Source organism: Entelurus aequoreus, linkage group LG23 (genome assembly GCF_033978785.1).
Source record: "Entelurus aequoreus isolate RoL-2023_Sb linkage group LG23, RoL_Eaeq_v1.1, whole genome shotgun sequence".
In the NCBI taxonomy this organism is placed as follows: domain Eukaryota; kingdom Metazoa; phylum Chordata; class Actinopteri; order Syngnathiformes; family Syngnathidae; genus Entelurus; species Entelurus aequoreus.
The window spans coordinates 39,224,300-39,242,781 of NC_084753.1; the positions used below are offsets into that span (position 1 = coordinate 39,224,300).

Below are 18,482 nucleotides of genomic sequence, written 5' to 3' on the forward strand. Positions count from 1 at the left end.
TGTTTCTATATATATTTATTGTGAGAAATCATTAAGATGATCAGTGTTTCCACAAAGATAAATATCATTGATTATTAATAATAACAGAGTTAAAGGTAAATTGAGCAAATTGGCTACTTCTGGCAATTTATTTAAGTGTGTATCTAACTGGTAGCCCTTCGCATTAATCAGTACCCAAGAAGTAGCCCTTGGTTTCAAAAAGGTTGGTGACCCCTGATCTAAGGTGTATTGCTGCCCTCCACAGGTTCTTAACGGGATTTCTTCATTCTGTCCTATGGCCCACACTACATTCTACAGTCCAGTAGGTGGCAGTATGAACCTTTCAAGTCATGGCTGCAAACTGCCAGTAAGAAGAAGAAGTAATAGAGCTAGTTGCTTGTTTCTCTCGCGAGATCTGACAACATGTTTAAATAGAACAATTGACAGGATGACAACATCCAAACAAACCAAGTCATCTCAACATTACACACATCCTCCAGGCTGAGTTAGTCTAGATGATGAAGTAAGCTGGAAACTACATGTAAGTCATATAAAGAAAACATTAAAAAATTGACTGCGATAATAAATAGAATAAAATACATACCCACAAATATTAACTACATTTACTGTACCCAACTTTAGTTGAAGCATACATTGTTTATTGCATAAATGTCTGGGGACATACATATAAAACAATCACACAACAATATTCATATTACACAAGAGAGTAATAAAGACAATTAATAGAATGGATTATAGAGACCCAACAAATGATTCATAAAGTCACACATTTTAAAAGTAAATGATCTTGTATAAAAGACAACTGCTCAAATGATGTATAAAGTAAATAATAATATGCTTCCAGAAGTGGTCCAGAAGATGTTTCAGATGTGAACCAGTAAATATGAACTAAGAGGGATTGAACCTTGAAAAGGTATGAACACATGTTAAACAAACATGTACATCATTTAAAGGAGTTCATCTATGGAATCATCTACAATTAGAAAATAAAATATGTAACACGTCATTATTTAGTATAAAAGTGAATTATGAATATCTACACTTAAAATGTTTACTGTATGTAACATATTTTATGTACTGTTTATTCTCACCTTTTCAGTCAAATTGTTCTGTTCATTTTAAAGTACACAAATGTGTATATTAACTCATGTACTTGACTGAAATAAAAGCACTAATCTTAAGTGTCTAATCTATAAATGTTAGAATCATATTAACAAGATGGTGTCACACACACAACAATGATGTCACACATGTTATATGTGCTGATGTTAGAAAATCAAAGTTAAAGTTTGACAGTTTATTTCAAATCCTGCATCTTCACTTGCTGCTGCTGTTCTCACCAGCACACTTGTGTTTCTTAAACTGGTACTCAGAAGAGAATCTTTCACCACACACACTGCAACTCAACACTTTCTCTCCTGTGTGTGTTCTCATGTGTGCTTTAATAGATTTTGGGTGACGAAAGCTTTTGTGACAGCTTGAACAAGAGTATGGTTTTTCACCAGAGTGCGTTCTCTTGTGTTTATTTAATTGGTCCCTTTTAATAAAATCTTTACCGCAGATTGAACATGAAAAAGGTTTTTCTCCAGTGTGTATTCTCATGTGTGCATTGAAATGGTCCCTTTGGGTAAAATCTTTACCGCAGATTGAACATGAAAAAGGTTTTTCTCCAGTGTGTATTCTCATGTGTAATTTTAAATGGTTGCTTTCAGCAAAATCTTTACCGCAGATTGAACATGAAAAAGGTTTTTCTCCAGTGTGTGATCTCATGTGTGATTTGAAATTGTCCCTTCGAGTAAAATCTTTACCACAGATTGAACATGAAAAAGGTTTTTCTCCAGTGTGTATTTTCATGTGTTTATTTAAATTGTCCCTTCGAATAAAATTTTTACCGCAGATTGAACATGAAAATTTTTTTTCTCCAGTGTGTATTTTCATGTGTTTATTTAAATTGTCCCTTCGAATAAAACCTTTACTGCAGATTGAACATGAAAAAGGTTTTTCTCCAGTGTGTATTCTCATGTGTGTTTTTAGACGACTATGGTACTTAAAAGTTTTGTCGCAGTGAGAACATGTGAAGTGTGGGTTGTCAGTGTGATATGTCTTATCATCTTTAGAGTGTTCATCATCAGTGTCAGGAGAGTGTGACGTTGTGTCCTCACTATCTGATAGTGGAGCTAAGAGCTTGTCTGCTTGTGATCCTCCACAGTGGTCTCCATCAGCTTCTGTTGTCATGTGTTGAGTTGAGCTGCTGCTTGGAGGCTCCGCCTCTCTCTTCTCCTCACTCTCACCTTTGACCTCATCATCTTCACTCTTCACAGGGACACCAGTCACTGGCATCTTGGTGACATCAACCTCCTCCAGTCCTTCAAGATGCTCTCCCTGCTGACTGATGCTGTGTTCCTCCTCTTCCTCTTTAATGTGAGGGCTCAGTGGGTCCTCCTCTTCCTCCTTAATGTTAGAGCTTAGTGGATCCACCACTTCTTCTTTAAAATGGGGTGTCAGTGGGTCCTCCTCTTCCTCTTTAAAATGGGGTGTCAGTGGGTCCTCCGCTTCCTTTTTAAAATGGGGGATAAGTGGGTATTCCTCTTCCTTCTTAATGTGGGAGGGCTGTGGCTCCTCCGTCCGCATCCTGAAGCTCCACTTCTGTTGCTCAGGGTGAAGGTGTCCTTCCCAGACGTCTGCAAGACAAACACACCATCTCTGCTCAGTCACACAATGCATTCAGTACTTTTACATGCACTTGGGAAAAACAAGTTATCGTATGAACTGTCTTGAAATCTCAGTGACGCACAAACACGCTGCTCTTTACAACATTATTCACAGGAAAATAAAAACAAAACAGGACGACATGACTTTTTACTATGGATAGACGATATGGTTTAAAATTGATTTTGTGATATATTATTTCATATATAATTACTAATAGAACCATTTTAAAACAGGCTACACAGGCTTCTAATTTAGTTGCTGAAATATGCAGTAAAATATTACATAATTTCCAGTATTATTTTCTCAAAGTAACCAGATATTAACAGTAAATAAACAAGTACATTCCTCCCACCTCCAAAGACATGCACCTGGGGATAGGTTGATTGGCAACACTAAATTGGCCCTAGTGTGTGAATGTGAGTGTGAATGTTGTCTGTCTATCTATGTTGGCCCTGTGATGAGGTGGCGACTTGTCCAGGGTACACCCTGTACCCCGTCTTCTGCTCGAATGCAGCTGAGATAGGCTCCAGTGACCCCCCACGACCCAAAAGGGACAAGCGGTAGAAAATGGATGGATGGATTAATAATAGTTTCGACAAAATAATACAATTAGAAATGACACAATATGTTACTGCATATGTCAGCTGCCAAATTAGGAGCTTTTATAACGCGCTTTGAAATTCTTCTATTATCATTCATATACCAAATGATATATTGTGACATATATTGTTATTAGGATATAGATTTTAGGTCATATTGCCCATACCAAACATTGGTTCGCCGAGTCATTTTAATTGGCCCACCAAATATATTTATTTTTTATATTCTTCAGATGTGTGTGTACGTTTAAAATGTTGTACTCCTGTTTTACATCAAGTGGAAGTGTCATGTCATGAAGTTGGTGTGCTTTCAACTAGGGGTGTGACGATACGGTCAGCTCACCAAAGGATACTCGATATTGGCTTTAGGAGAACGAGACAATATTTTGGTGGCTAACATGATTCTTACACATATGTGTACTTCATGTGTGTATGAATGTACTTTCCCTTGTGTGCTTAGTGTTACTGTAACTTCATTGTGGATAATATCTATAAACAACCTCAATTGTTTTCCATCTTTAATTTGAAGGACTGTTTACTTATCTGACAAATTCAAAGGAAGCTGCACTTTTTTAAAATGTCGCCTATCGTTCACAATCCTTATGTGACACATATGTTTTACATTTTTATGAATTCTAATTAGAAAACAAACGTGAGCAAAAATCAGCTAACATTGGAGCCAATGGGAGCTCCTTTATTAGACCCACAAAGTCCTCCAAATAACCATCCAAAAACTGCCAACAATACTCCATTTACATTTTGTGACCTGAATATTAACCAAGTATTAGTTAGCAATATTGTTATTATAAGCGCTAACGTTAAGGACCTACTTTTAGCGGCGCATTGATCACAGAAGTAACTAGCTTATGCTGCTATATTGACATACTGAGCTGCTTTCTCGCCTCTAAGATGGTGAAAGCTAATTTTAGATTATAAATCATGCCTCTCACTTATATGGTGAAGGTTGTGGACATAAACCGGAGAACAGGGTCAACTTTGACATCCAACTTAGACCTGGAGATGTCAAGAAAGACACAAAAATACGCTTTTTTGCACCCACCCTTTTTTAACCCTTTGCGAGGACTAATTCTTCATCTAAACGGGAATATATCCGTCTGTCCAAGGCCTTTGACACAATAGACTTTGAGATCTTATTGTATAAGCTATACCACTATGGTGTCAGAGGGGTACCTCTCGATTGGTTCTGTTCTTACCTATACGGAAGGCAACAATGTGTATGCGTCAATGATCACAATTCACCCTGTATGACCATAAATTATGGGTTTCCCCAGGGATCCATCTTAGGGCCTCTCCTTTTCATCCTATACATAAATGATTTCGTAAACTCCTCCAAAACTTTTCATAAAATAATTTTTGCTGACGATACAAATGTGTTTACCTCACACAGGAGCCTACACCATCTACAAGTAACTGTCAATTCAGAGCTTGTGAAAGTGGATTCCTGGTTCAAATGCAATAAGCTCTCCCTTAATGTTAATAAAACACATTTTATTTTATTTTGTTCTAATAAAAACCGGACAAATACTGAGCACTGCCATATCAACATCAATGGGCAGGAAATACAGAGAGTGAACTCCACAAAATTCCTGGGGGTCATCATTGACGAATACCTCAATTTCAAATGTCACATTAGCCATCTGTTAAACAAATTATCCAAATATGTTGGCCTGTTCTTTCACCTTCGTCATTATCTTCCTCGTTATGCTCTACTTACTCTATATAAAACTCTCTTTGAACCACATCTAAACTACTGTAATGTCATCTGGTGTATCACCTTCCCTACCTACCTTCACAAATTAGAATCCATGCAAAAGAAAATCATACGGGCCCTGTCATGGTCCAAGTTTAATGCCCCCACTCGACATCTATTCCATAATTATCATAATTATCATTATCATGAGACAGAGTTCAATATTTATCACAATGCTTGTCTAACCTATGAAGTTATCCACAGGCTGAATCTTAGGCTTTGTAGCTTGGTTCCTATCTATCCTCCCCAGCATGCCCACAACACTTGTAACTTAGATCTGATATCAGGTAAACATCGTCTACTGCTCGAAGTGTTGTATGCAGGGGACCAAAGATTTGGAACCGGCTTGATGAGAGCCTCAGGATGCTGTATTCATTCTCCAACTTCAAAAAGAAACTAAAAACTTACCTATTAACCACCTATCTCTAATGCCTCATGTGGGGTAGACTACTGTTGGGTTTTGCATGGTTGAATGAATGTATGTATGTATGTGTATGCTTGCTTTAGTACTATTATTTTGTATTTATCATATAGTGGTTTTGTGCTTGCCGCCATGTTTCAGCATTCCATGTATATACTGTCCTCTGGACCCCTGCCAAAAGCTTCTTCTAGCTTATTTGGGGGACCCTTTCACTTACCAACATCCTTAAATGATATTCACTACTATTGTAATTGTTCTATGGTATTGTGAATAAAACTTGAAAAAAATATGAACATCCCATCAGTCGGCATCCCAGTGAGAGCAGACATTGTATGCTTAAAATGAGCAAGATATGTAAATATGACATGTTATTAGAATGTTACTACATTACATATATACTTACAGCGTGTATTTAAAATGTTGAAGGGGGTTTTAGGATGTTATTTAGAGCATTTTATAGGCAGAATAGAGTGGCTACCAATGACTCAATTGTTAGCTAACTTTTGCTAAGGTTTATTTTCTATTGAGGATGCATTAACCATTGACCTGCTCAGTGGCCTTGTGGTTAGAGTGTCTGCCCTGAGACTGGAAAGTCGGGAGTTCAAACCCCGGCCGAGTCATACCAAAGACTATAAACATGGGACCCATTCCCTCCTTTCTTGGCACTCAGCATCAAGGGTTGGGGGTTAAATCACCAAATGATTCCCGAGCGCGGCCACCGAAGAGCTTTTTAACTACCTCGGCCACCTCAGCCCCAAAAATAGGAGAGCCCACCACAGATTCCCCAGGCACTGCTTCCTCATAGGAAGATGTGTTGGTGGGAATGAGAAGGTCTTCTAAGTATTCCCTCCACCGATCCACAACAGCCGCAGTAGAGGTCAGCAGCACACCATCCTCACCATACACGGTGTTGACAGTGCACTGCTTCCCCCCCGAGGCGGCGGATGGTGGACCAGAATCGCTTCGAAGCCGTCTGGAAGTCGTTTTCCATGGCTTCCCCAAACTCCTCCCATGTCCGAGTTTTTGCCTCCGCGACCGCTGAAGCCGCACTTCGCATGGCCTGTCGGTACCTGTCCGCTGCCTCTGGAGTCCTATGAGCCAAAAGGACCCGATAGGACTCTTTATTCAGCTTGATGGAATCCCTCACTGCTTGTGTACGCCAGCGGGTTCTAGGAATACCGCCACGACAGGCACCAACCACCTTGTGGCCACAGCTCCAATCAGCCGCTTCGACTCAATATCCAGTACCTCCCTCGTGACATGTTCAAAGTTCTTAGGGAAGTGGGAATTGAAACTCTCTCTGACAGGAGACTCTGCTAGGCATTCCCAGCAGACCCTCACAATGCGTTTGGGCCTGCCAGGTCTGTCCGTCATCCTCCCCCACCATCGAAGCCAGCTCACCACCAGGTGGTGATCGGTAGAAAGCTCTGCCTCTCTCTTCACCCGAGTGTCCAAAACATGAGACAGCAAATCCGATGACACAACTACAAAGTCAATCATGGAACTGCGGCCGAGGGTGTCCTGGTGCCAAGTGCACACATGGACACCCTTATGTTTGAACATGGTGTTTGTTATGGACAATCCGTGACGAGCACAAAAGTCCAATAACAAAGCACCACTTGGGTTCAGATCTGGGCGGCCATTCTTCCCAATCACGCCTCTCCAGGTTTCACTGTCGTTGCCAACATGAGCGTTGAAGTCCCCCAGTAGAACAAGGGAATCACCCGAGGGAGCACTCTCCAGTACTCCCTCGAGGGAATCCAAAAAGAGTGGGTACTCTGAACTGCTGTTTGGTGCGTAAGCACAAACAACAGTCAGGACCCGTCTCCCCACCCGAAGGCGGAGGAAAGCTACCCTTTCGTCTACTGGGTTAAAGTCCAACGTGCAGGCTTTGAGCCGAGGGGGCAACAAGAATTGCCACCCCAGCCGTCGCCTCTCATTGCTTGCAACGGCAGAGTGGAAAAGAGTCCAACCCCTCTCGAGAGAACTGGTTCCAGAGCCCTTGCTGTGCGTCGAAATGAGTCCGACTATATCTAGCCGGAACTTCTCCACCTTGCGCAGCAGCTCAGGCTCCTTCCCTCCCAGCGATGTGACGTTCCACGTCCCAAGAGCTAGCTTATGTAGCCGAGGATCGGACCGCCAAGTGCCCTGCCTTCGGCTGCCGCCCAGCTCACACTGCACCCGACCTCTTTGACCCTTCCCATGAGTGGTGAGCCCATTGGAGGGGGGACCCTTGTTGCCTCTTTGTGTCCTCGAGTTGTACTTTTCATAAAGGTCTTTGAGGTATATATATATATATATATATATATATATATATATATATATATATATATATATATATATATATATATATATATATATATATATATATATATACACACACACGCACAAACATACATATATACAGTATACATTTATATATACAAAAACACTCAATTTAACATACAAAATAACTATTATTTTTAAGAACAAGTTACATTAATATATAATACATATATATACATATATATACATATATATATATATATATATATATATATATATATATATATATATATATATATATATATATATATATATATATATATATATATGCTTATACATAATATGTATATTACATATATTATATTACATATATTATATTATATATACACATAAATTATATGGGTAGATATTTGCTTCAAAAAGGGTATTTCAACAAGTAAACAGTACAGTAGGTACTTGATTTATATATATGTAATGCCCATAAGGGTATTGTAGTAAAATATGCAGAGATGAGATGAGTCAATATTAAAATATTACTTAAAATACATTTTTGGCAGCAACAAAGTGGCCATTTGGGTAGATATTTGTTCTAAAAAGGGTATTTCAACAATTAAACAGTACAGTAGGTACTTGATTTTGATATATGTAATGCTCATAACGGTATTCTAGTAAAATACGCATGTGTAAATATGCGATGTGTAAATCTCAAAATATTACGCCAAATCACTTTTTATCAGGCAATGTTACATTTAATGACAATTTTACATAAATGAATACCGTAAATCCAAACACGTTGTACATATTTATTATGTGCAGGAAGAAATAACAGTTACAGTTGTGTGTTTCTTCCAAACAAGAAAGAGGTTTTATCACATCAACATGTGACTAACAACACTCCTTCAAATCTCATCAATACCACAGAAGAGGCAAACTGTCCTTTTCCGGGCACGATAAAGTCTTAAATAATGTCAAACACGTAGCGATGCAATAACCAGGAAGATAAAGTGTTTGTCTTACACCTAGTAATCCGCTGTGGACACACCAAGCCAAAAATGCAGGTTCAGCAAGCTCTGCGCGCCCCCGCGAAGGAAATACATTTTTGGCAGGCATTCACATTTTGCCACAACACACCGAAAGGGACATGGGGGAAAGTCCTAGTTGGAAATACAGCCCAATTAACTCCTGAACTGGCATTTTCACACAGACCTCAAACCATCCAATGCTTTCTGGTGTGGACCAGAAACTATCTGGTGCGCACAAGATACATATCTAAAAAAAATGTGTCCCTGTGTCCCTTTAGGGCAGACCTGGGCATTTTGTGGCCCTTGGGCCACATCCGGCTCTTTGTGCGTCCCTGTCCGGCCCGCGTGAGCCCAATCATAAATTACAAAATACATTTTAAAAAGTATCTATGTCGAGTGTGCAATACAACGGTGCTGCTTTTGTTTTGAAAAGCCTTATTTGTATTACTTCCGTGTGGACGTATGCACGTGCATGATTGTGAGTGAATATAAACAGCGGCAATCACAAATTACATTTCTAAAAAAACATCTATGTCGTGCGTGCAATACAACTGTGCTGCTTTTATTTTGAAAAGTGTTATTTATGGACGTATGTCCGTGTGTAACCTGTGAGTGAAGGTGCACAGCGACGACAAGTGATGCCCGGTTACCCCCGAGATGTCAGCTCACGCTTAAAAAAGAAAAGTTGATGACGAATGCCGTGTTTTCAACAAGACATGACATGGACTGCCAAGTATTTCTTTACAGAAATTAAAGGTAAAGCCGTGTGCTTAATGTGTGGTACACAGGTTGATGTGTTTAAAGAATATACAAACCCTGTTTCCATATGAGTTGGGAAATTGTGTTAGATGTAAATATAAACGGAATACAATGATTTGCAATTAATTTTCAACCCATATTCAGTTGAATATGCTACAAAGACAACATATTTGATGTTCAAACTGATAAACATTTTTTTTTGTTGCAAATAATCATTAACTTTAGAATTTGATGCCAGCAACACGTGACAAAGAAGTTGGGAAAGGTGGCAATAAATACTGATAAAGTTGAGGAATGCTCATCAAACACTTATTTGGAACATCCCACAGGTGAACAGGCAAATTGGGAACAGGTGGGTGCCATGATTGGGTATAAAAGTAGATTCCATGAAATGCTCAGTCATTCACAAACAAGGATGGGGCGAGGGTCACCACTTTGTCAACAAATGCGTGAGCAAATTGTTGAACAGTTTAAGAAAAACCTTTCTCAACCAGCTATTGCAAGGAATTTAGGGATTTCACCATCTACGCTCTGTAATCTCATCAAAGGGTTCAGAGAATCTGGAGAAATCACTGCACGTAAGCAGCTAAGCCCGTGACCTTCCATCTCTCAGACTGTACTGCATCAACAAGCGACATCAGTGTGTAAAGGATATCACCACATGGGCTCAGGAACAATTCAGAAACCCACTGTCAGTAACTACAGTTGGTCGCTACATCTGTAAATGCAAGTTAAAACTCTCCCATGCAAGGCGAAAACCGTTTATCAACTACACCCAGAAACGCCGTGGGCTTCGCTGGGCCTGAGTTCCTCTAAGATGGACTGATACAAAGTGGAAAAGTGTTCTGTGGTCTGACGAGTCCACATTTCAAATTGTTTTTGGAAACTGTGGACGTCGTGTCCTCCGGACCAAAGAGGAAAAGAACCATCCGGATTGTTATAGGCGCAAAGTGTAAAAGCCAGCATGTGTGATGGTATGGGGGTGTATTAGTGCCCAAGACATGGGTAACTTACACATCTGTGAAGGCACCATTAATGCTGAAAGGTACATACAGGTTTTGGAGCAACGTATGTTGCCATCCAAGCAACGTTACCATGGACGCCCCTGCTTATTTCAGCAAGACAATGCCAAGCCACGTGTTACATCAACGTGGCTTCATAGTAAAAGAGTGCAGGTACTAGACTGGCCTGCCTGTAGTCCAGACCTGCCTCCCATTGAAAATGTGTGCCGCATTATGAAGCCTAAAATACCACAACGGAGACCCCCGGACTGTTGAACAAATTGAAGTCATTAGAAAAGAGATTAAAGACAATGCATCTCAGCTACAACTGGGTTCTATTAACACAGATACGACTGTATATACGACGGATACCGCCCTCCAAAATAGTTTCTCTCTCTTTGATGAAAAAACATTAGAGGAATTGTTAAAATGTGTAAATGGGACAAAACAAACAACATGTTTACTTGACCCAATTCCTGGGAAACTTATGAAGGAGCTTTTTGTTTTATTAGGTCCATCAGTGTTAAATATTATAAACTTATCACTTTCCTCTGGTACTGTTCCACTAGCATTCAAAAAAGCGGTTATTCATCCTCTACTCAAAAGACCTAACCTCGATCCTGACCTCATGGTTCCTATGACATGATGACATTAATTCACTCATTCACTCCTGGCCTCGCTGACAACAGGAAGGCCGCGACGAGTAGGATGGCCGCCGCGGTGCGCGCTGAAGCCTCGGGCGCGAGCCCGGGAGGAGCCGCCGCGAGTGCAGATCTTGGTGGTAGTAGCAAATATTCAAACGAGATCACCTTCCGTTTATCTCGAAAATTCTCGAAAAAATTGTCGCACAGCAGCTAAATGAACACTTAGCGTCTAACAATCTCTGTGAACCTTTTCAATCCGGTTTCAGGGCAAATCACTCTACGGAGACAGCCCTCGCAAAAATGACTAATGATCTATTGCTAACGATGGATTCTGATGCTTCATCTATGTTGCTGCTTCTTGATCTTAGCGCCGCTTTCGATACTGTTGATCATAATATTTTTTTAGAGCGTATCAAAACGCGTATTGGGATGTCAGACTTAGCCTTGTCTTGGTTTAACTCTTATCTTACTGACAGGATGCAGTGCGTCTCCCATAACAATGTGACCTCAGACTATGTTAAGGTAACGTGCGGAGTTCCCCAGGGTTCGGTTCTTGGCCCTGCACTCTTTAGTATTTACATGCTGCCGCTAGGTGACATCATACGCAAATACGGTGTTAGCTTTCACTGTTATGCTGATGACACTCAACTCTACATGCCCCTAAAGCTGACCAACATGCCGGATTGTAGTCAGCTGGAGGCGTGTCTTAATGAAATTAAACAATGGATGTCCGCTAACTTTTTGCAACTCAACGCTAAGAAAACGGAAATGCTGATTATCGGTCCTGCTCAACACCGACATCTATTTAATAATACCACCTTAACATTTGACAACCAAACAAATAAACAAGGCGACTCGGTAAAGAATCTGGGTATTATCTTCGACCCAACTCTCTCGTTTGAGTCACACATTAAGAGTGTTACTAAAACGGCCTTCTTTCATCTCCGTAATATCGCTAAAATTCGTTCCATTTTGTCCACAAGCGATGCTGAGATCATTATCCATGCGTTCGTTACATCTCGTCTCGATTACTGTAATGTTTTATTTTCGGGCCTCCCTATGTCTAGCATTAAAAGATTACAGATGGTACAAAATGCGGCTGCTAGATTTTTGACAAAAACAAGAAAGTTTGATCATATTACGCCTATACTGGCTCACCTGCACTGGCTTCCTGTGCACCTAAGGTTTTACTACTTACGTATAAAATACTACACGGTCAAGCTCCTGCCTATCTTGCCGATGTATTGTACCATATGTCCCGGCAAGAAATCTGCGTTCAAAGAACTCCGGCTTATTAGTGATTCCCAGAGCCCAAAAAAAGTCTGCGGGCTATAGAGCGTTTTCTATCCGGGCTCCAATATTATGGAATGCCCTCTCTGTAAAAGTTAGAGATGCTACTTCAGTAGAAGCATTTAAGTCTCATCTTAAAACTCATTTGTATACTCTAGCCTTTAAATAGACTCCCTTTTTAGACCAGTTGATCTGCCGTTTCTTTTCTTTTCTTTTCTACTCTGCTCCGGGGTGGACCGCTAGCCTGTTCATCGGATGGGGACATCTCTACGCTGCTGACCCGTCTCCGCTCGGGATGGTTCCTGCTGGCCCCACCATGGACTGGACTTTCGCTGATGTGTTGGACTTTCACCCCCCCCCCCCCCCCACATATGCGGTCCTATGGGGGTGGGGTTACCCACATATGCGGTCCTCTCCAAGGTTTCTCATAGTCATTCACATTGACGTCCCACTGGGGTGAGTTTTCCTTGCCCGTATGTGGGCTCTGTACCGAGGATTTCGTTGTGGCTTGTACAGCCCTTTGAGACACTTGTGATTTAGGGCTATATAAATAAACATTGATTGATTGATTGAAGCTGTACATCAAGCAAGAATGGGAAAGAATTCCACCTGAGAAGCTTAAAGGCCCACTGAAATGAATTTTTTTTATTTAAACGGGGATAGCAGATCCATTCTATGTGTCATACTTGATCATTTCGCCATATTGCCATATTTTTGCTGAAAGGATTTAGTAGAGAACATCGACGATAAAGTTCGCAACTTTTGGTCTCTGATAAAAAAAAGCCTTGCCCCTACCGGAAGTAGCGTGACATAGTCAGTTGTTCACCTCCTCATATTTTCCTATTGTTTTCAACGCAGCTAGAGCGATTCGGACCGAGAAAGCGACGATTACCCCATTAATTTGAGCGAGGATGAAAGATTTGTGGATGAGGAACGTTAGCGTGACGGACTAGCATGCAGTGAAAGACATATCTTTTTTCGCTCTGACCGTAACTTAGGTACAAGCTGGCTCATTGGATTCCACACTCTCTCCGGAAGTTTAGTGGGAAATTTTAAATTGCACTTTATAAGTTACCCCGGCCTTTTTGGCATGTGTTGCAATGTTAAGATTTCATCATTGATATATAAACTATCAGACTGCGTGGTCGGTAGTAGTGGCTTTCAGTAGGCCTTTAAAAAATGTGTCTCCTCAGTTCCCAAACGTTTACTGACTGTTGTTAAAAGGAAAGGCCATGTAACACAGTGGTGAACATGCCCTTTCCCAACTACTTTGGCACGTGTTGCAGCCATGAAACTCTTAAGTTAATTATTATTTGCAAAAAAAAATAAAGTTTATGAGTTTGAACATCAAATATCTTGTCTTTGTAGTGCATTCAATTGAATATGGGTTGAAAAGGATTTGCAAATCATTGTATTCCGTTTATATTTACATCTAACACAATTTCCCAACTCATATGAAAACGGGGTTTGTAATTTGAATCGCCACTACACGACGAAGCACGAGGAAAAATACCGAAATCTGTCTGATGAAGAGCGCGCAAGGGAGGCTGATGATAAAACTGTAAACCCAACAAGGACTTTTTGCCAAATTTGACACCCCCAGAGATGCAGCTGTCAGGACAAGTTTCGTCATTCCTCACAAAATCGCCAGAAAAAGTAAGGTGTTCTCTGACAAAGAGTTTATTAAGGAGTGCTTATTGGACTCTTTTGCGCTGATATGCCCGGAACAGAGGGGCGCATTTGAGAACGTGTCACTCTCCCAAAGCACTGTAACGAGGCGGGTTGAGACCATCGCTGCAAACTTGGAGCTTCAGCTGACGAACAGAACGGCCGACTTTAACTGTTTGACTTTTTAATTCGCCGAAAAGTTGTATCAGTCACAAATAGTTTTCACTTGGACAACTTTACCACGAGGGGGCTGTCAAAAGAAAGACTTTAGAAAGACAAGAAAACTTTGCTAATTAGTACTAATAAACTAGATTGATTGAGACATTGCTGGACAGCAGAGAAGTAACTAAATCCAAATAAACGTTGAATATATATTTTTAAGATATCTGGCTTGTATCTTCAGTAGGGATGTAAATCGTTAAGAATTTATCGATATGATACCCTAATCGATACTCCTTATCGATACCAGTATTTATCAGTACTCTTATCGGTACTACATGTAAATTGTAGAAATAAAAAAGTGGAAAAAAGGCATTTTAAATAGCATTCCTATTAGCACAAGAGGTTGAACACCTCCAACATGATGTTCTGTAACATCTCAGAGCAGGGAAGTCTTTTATCAACAGCTGTTTATTTGAAGTCTTAAAGAAGTCAACTATGTGTGCAGTGCAAGGTGAAATGCAGTTATGTCATCTTCTTGTCAATAACACACACATCAATCGTTAGCGTGTTGTTGCTTCCTTATTTGTCATTATTCAAAGCTGATTTTAATGTGTAGCAGCGGCAGCTGAACTCAATGTGACAACGTGTCATAGTTACGTCAGTCAGCTGGAATTAAAAATACAAATAGTTGTGTCGTTAGTCCAGAATCTTCACGGTCCTCATGGACGACATAATTAGGAACCAGTACTAAAAAAAATGGTACTTGGTATACATCCCTAATCTTCACCACTAAACCTTTGAAATATGCTGACATATGTGCTGCTAAAGGTAAATAAACAGTAGCTATATTGAATGTTTGCCTTCATTTGACCACGTGAGGTAAGGAGGACGGCCTCTAGGTCACATGGTTACACCCCAGCAATTACATTGTTGATGATTGATGAGCATTCATTTTTAAATGGTGGTGTTAAAAAGCAAGTATATCTCCATCTTTAGTCATAAATGTGGCCCCCGGATGAACATGTGTCACAAACATTGTATTAGATGATATGTGGATGTTGTGCTTACTTGGACTGTGATGAAGCTGTGAGGACTCAGGTGGTTTGTCTTCATGCTCTTCAGTCTTCACAGAGACAACAGTCAGTGGATCAGCCTCCTCCTGCCCTACAGGACACTCTCCCTCCTCTTCCTCTTTAATATAAGGGGGCTGTGGATCCTCCTCGTCCCCTTTGAAATGTGAGGGCTGTGGATACTCTAAAGTGAAACTGTCCCCCTGCAGATGAGGAAGACATTCTTCTTGGTGTCCAATCAGCTGATGGATGTCTACAGGACACAAACAAAACACATTTTAACTCCTACATGCTAAATATTAAATCGTACAGGAAATAAAGGACTGTGGCTATTGAACATTTTATTAATCAAGTGTTCTATTGGAAATGTTTTCGATTAATCGAGTAACTGGATAAAACATAGTGTTGCTTGGTTAAAGGCCTACTGAAATGAATTGTTTTTATATAAACGGGGATAGCAGATCCATTCTATGTGTCATACTTGATCATTTCGCGATATTGCCATATTTTTGCTGAAAGGATTTACTATAGAACAACGACGATAAAGTTCGCAACTTTTGGTCTCTGATAAAAAAAAGCCTTGCCCCTACCGGAAGTAGCGTGACGTAGTCAGTTGTTCACCTCCTCATATTTTCCTATTGTTTTCAACACAGCGAGAGCGATTCGGACCAAGAAAGCGACGATTACCCCATTAATTTGAGCGAGGATGAAAGATTTGTGGATGAGGAAAGTGAGAGTGAAGGACTACAGTGCAATGCAGGACGTATCTTTTTTCGCTCTGACCGTAACTTAGGTACAAGGGTTCATTGGGTTCCACACTTTCTCCTTTTTCTATTGTGGATCACGGATTTGTATTTTAAACCACCTCAGATACTATATCCTCTTGAAAATGAGAGTCGAGAACGCGAAATGGACATTCACAGTGACTTTTATCTCCACGACAATACATCGGCGAAGCTCTTTAGCTACTGAGCTAACGTGATAGCATCTGGCTCAAATGCAGATAGAAACAAAATAAATAAATCCCTGACTGGAAGGATAGACAGAAGATCAACAATACTATTAAACAATGGACATGTAACTACAGGGTTAATAATTCTCAGCCTGGCAAAGCTTAACAATGCTGTTGCTAACGACGCTTAAGCTAACTTAGCAACTTAGCAACCGGACCTCACAGAGCTATGATAAAAACATTAGCGCTCCACCTACGCCAGCCAGCCCTCATCTGCTCATCAACCCGATAACAGATGTGGTTGGCGGCTAGCATCGGCTAGCGCGTCTGCTATCCAAGTAAGTCCTCCTTGTGTTGCTACAGCCAGCCGCTAATACACCGATCCCACATACAGCTTTCTTCTTTGCAATCTCCATTGTTCATTAAACAAATTGCAAAAGATTCACCAACACAGATGTCCAGGATACTGTGGAATTATGAAATGAAAACAGAGCTTTTTGTGTTGGCCTCAATGGGGGAGCCATACCTCTGTTCTACTGGCTACGTCACGCGCATACGTCATATCCAAAGGAGTTTTCAACCAGAAGTTTAGCAGGAAATTTAAAATTGCACTTTATAAGTTAACCCGGCCGTATTGGCATGTGTTGCAATGTTAAGATTTCATCATTGATATATAAACTACCAGACTGCGTGGTCGGTAGTATAGTATATTTAAGCGATTTTAAGACATTTCACTTAATAATGAACGGCCAATTGGTTTGAGATGGTATGAGATCAAGATGTCATCTTTAGATCAGGCTTTGCTTTTTCGACAATCACTGCCACATTAAAAAGTTCAAGTACAAATGATTGTCACACACACACTAGGTGTGGCGAGATTATTCTCTGCATTTGACCCTTCACCCTTGATCAACCCCCTGGGAGTTGAGGGGAGCAGTGAGCAGCAGCGGTGGCCGCGCCTGGCCTAATTTTTATGGTGATTTAACCCCCAATTCCAACGGTTGATGCTGAGTGCCAAGCAGGGAAGTAATGGGTCCCATTTTTATAGTCTTTGGGATGACTGGGCCTGGGTTTGAACTCACAACCTACCGATCTCAGGGCGGATACTCTAACCACTAGGCCACTGAGTAGGTCGACGTAGTAGGTGTTGTAGTAAGTTAATGGCTGCACCAATATGAAGCAAATAACAGGTCAGTATAGCTTTTACACACATAAATAACTTGTCAAACCTGCCAGGTAGCAGGCTAGGTTTACAGAGTCAGTTACCATGGTAACTGACTCTGACTTTGTCTTACCTCTTATTTTTGGAGGTAAAACTCTCGAGCTTTACATACTCAGGAGTTTGCACTTAACCTGCTCTCTGGAATATTCCCCCGGTGACTGTGTGAGTTTTGTGTAAACATGTTGATACACATTGTTACAAACTGAGAGGAACATCAACCTCTCATAAATATTGTGTCTGAAACTGTCTCGTTTTTATGAACAACATAAAACAATCAGTGCATCATCCTCACATGACAAGTCATCTTCCTATAGACAATCTATTTAGGAATAGTGTTAATAATAAATATAAAGTTAGTAAACATGTGAGAGTAAGAAGTAGACAAACCTGTTCTGTGTAACACAACTTGATGTTTTTGATGTTGTCGCTCCTTCTCCTCTTTTGTTGGACAAAGTTCCTCCTCGTACTCTGCTATCGTTCTTTCGCACATTTTCACACAATCACAACACTTTACACTCACACTTGATCTCTGCTTAGCGATGTGTTTTGATCACTTCCGCCTCTCTTTGTTAGCAGCTAACAAGCTAAGCTAACTAGCAGGCTAAGCTAGCTCGAGAAGCATCAAAGTGCGCTCAGACTAATATAACCGGATGCAAACAGTTATAACGATGTTTACTCTATTTAATAGAGTGTAATAAAGGACATATACGTGTACATGGACGCACAGATTAAGAACACTGAACTGTGACGACTGCAATAACGTCTTCACCGTCAGACGCCATCTTGCTTTATCCTCGCCGTGTTTGGTTCGCGCGCAGTGTTGTCAGGTCTCGCGAGAGAGACAAGTAACCAGCTCTTTTCCAGATCTCGCGAGAGAAATAAGTACAAGCAGCTCCCACCCCCGGTACAACTATTATTGCTATT

At 40.6% G+C, this 18,482-nt stretch overlaps 2 protein-coding genes across 2 annotated transcripts in view; both read right to left on the reverse strand.

Annotated features, from left to right (window-relative positions):
• Positions 1-18,482, reverse strand: part of LOC133640595 (gastrula zinc finger protein XlCGF57.1-like) — a 300,331-nt gene that overhangs the window by 170,950 nt on the left and 110,899 nt on the right. The gene's annotated exons all lie outside the window — the stretch shown is intronic.
• On the reverse strand, positions 623-18,382 carry LOC133640631 (oocyte zinc finger protein XlCOF22-like). The gene is made up of 3 exons (XM_062034157.1): positions 17,946-18,382; positions 15,383-15,637; positions 623-2,681 (listed from the first exon to the last, which is right to left on the reverse strand). Exons 1-3 carry the CDS (start codon positions 18,046-18,048, stop codon positions 1,318-1,320), a joined length of 1,722 nt encoding a protein of 573 aa, XP_061890141.1. The 5' UTR covers positions 18,049-18,382; the 3' UTR covers positions 623-1,317.

Coding starts and splice junctions, on each gene's coding strand:
- LOC133640631 (XM_062034157.1), bottom strand. CDS start 18,048: ATGTGCGAAAGAACGATAGCAGAGTACGAGGAGGAACTTTGTCCAACA. Junction 15,638..17,945: donor AGTTGTGTTACACAGAACAG/GTTTGTCTACTT, acceptor TGTGTCCTGTAG/ACATCCATCAGCTGATTGGA. Junction 2,682..15,382: donor ACAGCTTCATCACAGTCCAA/GTAAGCACAACA, acceptor TTTGTCTTGCAG/ACGTCTGGGAAGGACACCTT.